Source organism: Notothenia coriiceps, unplaced genomic scaffold, assembly GCF_000735185.1.
Source record: "Notothenia coriiceps isolate Sejong01 unplaced genomic scaffold, NC01 NC01_scaffold00035030, whole genome shotgun sequence".
NCBI lineage: Eukaryota > Metazoa > Chordata > Actinopteri > Perciformes > Nototheniidae > Notothenia > Notothenia coriiceps.
This window is the reverse complement of record NW_011367731.1, coordinates 1-4,762: the sequence shown is the minus strand read 5'-3', so window position 1 is coordinate 4,762 and position 4,762 is coordinate 1. Positions and strand designations below refer to the sequence as shown.

The following is a 4,762-nucleotide window of genomic DNA, read 5'->3' as shown; positions in this document are numbered from 1 at the left end:
GATGTTGCTCTAACAATGAAGGATTGTGGGTAGTGTAGTACTGCTCCATGACATTGCAAATAAAACATGTATATCTGGATATTATAAGGACATATATGATCTTTTCTCACAATCTCATAGCTTTCCTATTTTGGATGGTAACAAAATGATAGTCAAACACTTCCCTTGATAGTTTGAATGGGATCTTCACTTCCTGGACCTCACTGTTGAGCTTTATTATTTTAACACTGATCATTGTAGGTGCATAAAAAGACACTCCAGCACCTCTTCTCTGATAATGCCACAGAAGGAAGCAGGGATGAGAGGAGGGGAAGTCGCTGGACCTCTCGTTAGGAATCGTGACCAAAACGCCACAGGAAGTCTAAGATATAGATATTTGTGGAAAAATATTTCCATCATTTGAATTTGTGTTTTTCATCCCTGGGCATTATCTGAACATCATCCTCAGTTACTGTAGTTTCCCCAAAGGTTTCATGTGAGTGTGTGTTCACAGGGTCAACACACACCCTCGTGGCACAGAAAGGTCGGAGAGCCCGGCTTTTGATTCCCATGTTGTCGAAAAAACAAATAAAGAAATTCGGGGGGGATGTTGTAAGCCGCAAAAAATAAATGGGGGTAAAATGAGAAAAAAGTGGGGACAAATGAATGCGAGTTAAATCTTATTTCAGGGGTTAAAGAAAATAAAAGTTGAACGTGGGCTTGGTTAAAAAGTCCCACTTCTCTTTTGGTGTGATTTAAAAGCTTCACAGCCTAAAAACCTAGGCTGGTTATGGGTGGAAGGGTGGAGCGAGGGGTATATATATATAATAAATAAATATTATATATAAGTGTATTACACACATCGCTTACATCTGGTCGCCTGGTACTGAAAGCTTTGGCTTCTCTAACCTTTCTCAGCCGCTTTTCCTCCTGCCTGCTTGTCCTTCTCAGAAGCAGAGTCCTCCCTCATCAGCGGCGAGGTGAGAGAAATGGTCACCTGCATTTTGGGCTCCTTGCTTGAAAATATCACGATGTTGGCCTCCTCGGGGTGAGCCTGCACCTCATACTGATCTTCAGAAAATGTCTGCCGGTTCAAAGGACACTTGGGATTACTCACTACAGAGGAGGCGGGGCAGAGAAAAGCCTCATTGGGCAATACTGGTATGTTTTTAACCCCCTAGTTCTTTATTTTCAAGGTATTTAACAAGGGTGTTATCATTGAAACATTTCACATTTAATGTTTGTGATTGTGATGGTGGTTTAATAATAATAAAAAAGCCCCATCTCACTCTGTAGGATTCAGGTGTCATAACCAGGCAGTGCATCTAAAGATCAGTCAAAAGCAGCTTCAATCAAACATTACAGCAGGAGGGAGGAAGAGGGAGGAATTACAACACGTCAAACCCTGTTTGGAGACAATCCTCTGTGGTGTGGAGCTCAGATGGAAATGTTTGTTCAGGCTAAAAGGCAGTTCAGTCCTTTGTGAACATGAACACGTTTTCTCCCAAAGCCAGAAAGCATTACAGGAAACAGACGTAATGGATTTAGACCAGTTAACTTTGAATAAAAGCAGTTCTGAACCATCAAATCATGTGAACTGGTAGCTGATAATGACAACTTTAACCTCTAGTATCATCAAGTCAAAAGAGATATAAGAGAATACAAGAGATAGTTTGGAGTGGGGTTATATGAGGTGCTTATCCATGGTCAGTATTTTATCTAAAGTAGATTGAGGTTGGAGAAGCTTTAATTTAGAGAAACAGACAGAAGCACCATCAGGAAGTGAAGCAATAGGCACGTTCACACCGCAGTACTTTTCCCACTTTAGTTCCAATATAGTTCCGAAATGTCGCGTTCACGCCAAAAAAATCCGGGACTAAAATTAGTTCATGAGAACCTTTTCATCCTGCTAGAGAGCAGGGACTTTCATGGGAGAAAAGGTTTCCTATTTCTGATTGGCTTGGCAGATTGAAAACCACGCCCCGTAAAACTCCCAAAAAGTTTTGTAAAGTCGCCATTTTATTATCCTCGCATTAGCATTATTAGCATTATTAGCATTAGCCCAGCGCACAAACGCGGAGAGACTAACTTATGGCAACTCAAAATAAAACATGGGAGCGGTGGAGATGAGGAGGTGTTCTGTCGATTTACTCGGAAGGCTTCAGTAGAAGCTGCTGGGACTCCCAGCAGCTTCTACTGAAGCCAGTCCCCAACTCCGGGGACTTCCGTCCGGGGACTCCGGGTGGCAGTATACGCCGTGAAGTTGTTTGCGGCCTGCCAGTAAACCCAAAGCATAAGTAGAAGAAGTGACGTCAGCGGCTTCATTTGCCTAATCCTCCCTCAGGAACTTATTCCGGTGTGAACGCAATCGGTTCTTAGTTCATGAGAACTAAAGAGTTCTCATGAAGGAAGTGAAGCGATGTTCTGAAAACCATTGTAGCAGCAAAACACACATAAAAATAATCAATATGAGTAAAAGTGGACTCTATATTTAGAGTATTTTCACCTCTGTACGTTGCAGTAAAGAGCTGAAAACCATGGATTAGCATCTCATTCGAACCCCCTTCAAAAACAGCCAAACAATCCCTTTTATAGTCATAATTATATAATGTGTGGAGGACAAACTGCTCTGTTGTTTCTGGCTGTGGAGAACAGCTGTTCACGTTCACAAATGATGAATGAGCCGCTCTAGCGTTTGACAGAAACCCATCTCAGGTTTGTGTTTTGTTTACTTCCTCACAACGTTTTGATTGTTTGTCTGTGTTATACATGTTGTGAAAACTTCTCGTTCCCACTCTGTTTGTTACACAACAATACAGAGCTTCAGTCGCTAATGTCCTGCTCTTATGACACAATAGACTTGCATTACATTTAACAAACTTCTGATAAAACTCTTTTTTTTCCTCGCTGTTTTTGTTCGGATCTACATTTTATAATCCAAGTGTATGTCACGAAATGCTAAAATATGTTAAGATACAAGTGTAAACGTAAGAGAGTCAGTGTTGTGAATTCCAGGTTGACCACAGTTCCTCCCTCCATTAGCCTCAACCTATGTCCTAAATCCACCGGCGAGGTTTTCTTACCTGCAGTTCTTTGGGCAGATTCTTGGCGATGTTCTTCAGCAGAGTGATGGTGGGTTTCTTAGCCGTCAGAAGGATCAGTTCCACATTTCTGTCCCCGCGAAGAAGCAGGCCTTTAGCCAGGATGCCTACTCTCATCACTCCTTTCAGGACCCGAGGAGAGCTCTCCGTGCTGCGAGAGAAACAAGTTATTCAGCTGAGGTGGTTCCTTTAACACTGGAACCGCCAACGGGTACATTTTACCCGCAGCCGTTTCTTGATTGTATGTAACTTTTTTTCAATAAAATATTCAAGTCTCCCAGTCCGTGACTTTTCCTGAAAGTCTGTTATGTCTCTGTTGTTAAAAATTGTCAATATGAAGTCAGATTAAAAAATGGCCAAAACATTTTTCATTTATACCCATCAGCGCCAGCGGGTAATATTAACCTCATAGAAAATGCAGTGTTTACATAAAGAGGACGTGTTGCTATAGCAACGCCTATTTACTACGGTTCCTTATAGATAGATGGATAGTTATAGAGAGAGAGATAGATAGATAGATAGATGGATAGTTATAGAGAGAGAGATAGATAGATAGATAGATAGATAGTTATAGATAGAGATAGATAGTTATAGATAGATAGATAGTTATAGAGAGAGAGATATAGATAGTTATAGATAGAGATAGATAGTTATAGATAGATAGAGAGAGAGATAGAGCGACACTTTGCACATAACTCACGGTAGCGATCTTTTATACTTCATGCAATCTGCATGAAGTATAAAAATATAGGAAAGCTGAGAGTCCACAGATTATATTGGTTTAAGTTTCATCAGTGTGCGATCAAAACTCACTCTTAACCCTGTGTTCTAGTATGATAAATAAAAGAACATTGTACCTTGAAAATCAATGCATTCTAATAGCGGGTACATTCTACCCATTGGCTGTTTTAGGTATACAGCGACCCCTGGTGGTTCTAGTGTTAAAAGGTGCTTTAAGACGACATATTATACTGATGTTTTTAATAATAATACATTTGATATTTGTAGCGCTTTTCCTAGTGCTCAAAGACCCTCGTTACCCCTTCTCGTCTCCTTCCTTCATGCATAAAGCAGAGTACCAGAAGCCCCTCGTTACCCCTTCTCGTCTCCTTCCTACATGCATAAAGCAGAGTACCAGAAGCCCCTCGTTACCCCTTCTCGTCTCCTTCCTCAGCAGCTTCAGTCTCCACAGGTGGCTCCTCCTTCTCCAGCAGAGAGTCAGACACCAGCTTCAGAGCCCGCTCGGAGTGAGAGACGATCCTCTGCACCGCCTGCAGCTCCTCCTCCACCGGGTAGATGGTGGAGTGTTTGGCCATGATGTGCCGGTCATCGGGGGAGTCTGGCCGACGCACACAGGTCTGTAAAAAGAGAGGGGGAATTAAGTGATTACGCTAATCAGCTTATTTTACAAATTCTCACTTTTTTGCAAAAATCGAATTTTTTGATTAAATCCTGTTTTTTTTCTCCAGAAATCTCACATTTTTTTTCAAACTCTTGAGTTATATAATTCTAACTTATTTTTCAGAATTGAATTGAAACTTCATGTGTTCCAGTGTAGGTGTTGCTGCCTGAATATGCTTTATGAAAGGCAGGTTTTCCTTTCAATCAAATCATTTCTGATCCTAAATATCTTGGTTTCTTCTTTCCTAAGGTCACATTGTTCTGCTGTCTTACATAATGCA

General features: G+C 41.2%; 1 protein-coding gene across 1 annotated transcript; it reads right to left on the bottom strand.

Moving 5' to 3' along the window:
- Positions 1-829: 829 nt before the first annotated feature.
- On the bottom strand, positions 830-4,457 carry LOC104962586 (zinc finger RNA-binding protein 2-like). Its single transcript, XM_010791035.1, has 3 exons — positions 4,233-4,457; positions 3,063-3,231; positions 830-1,063 (listed from the first exon to the last, which is right to left on the bottom strand). Exons 1-3 carry the CDS (start codon positions 4,394-4,396, stop codon positions 884-886), a joined length of 513 nt encoding a protein of 170 aa, XP_010789337.1. The 5' UTR covers positions 4,397-4,457; the 3' UTR covers positions 830-883.
- Positions 4,458-4,762: the final 305 nt, after the last annotated feature.

Excerpts from the sequence above, each read along its gene's own strand:
- LOC104962586 (XM_010791035.1), bottom strand. The coding sequence starts at position 4,396 with ATGGCCAAACACTCCACCATCTACCCGGTGGAGGAGGAGCTGCAGGCG. Across the intron at positions 3,232-4,232 it reads GAGGAAGGAGACGAGAAGGG|CACGGAGAGCTCTCCTCGGG; the intron begins GTAACGAGGGGC and ends TTTCTCTCGCAG. Across the intron at positions 1,064-3,062 it reads ATCTGCCCAAAGAACTGCAG|ACATTTTCTGAAGATCAGTA; the intron begins GTAAGAAAACCT and ends TTGAACCGGCAG.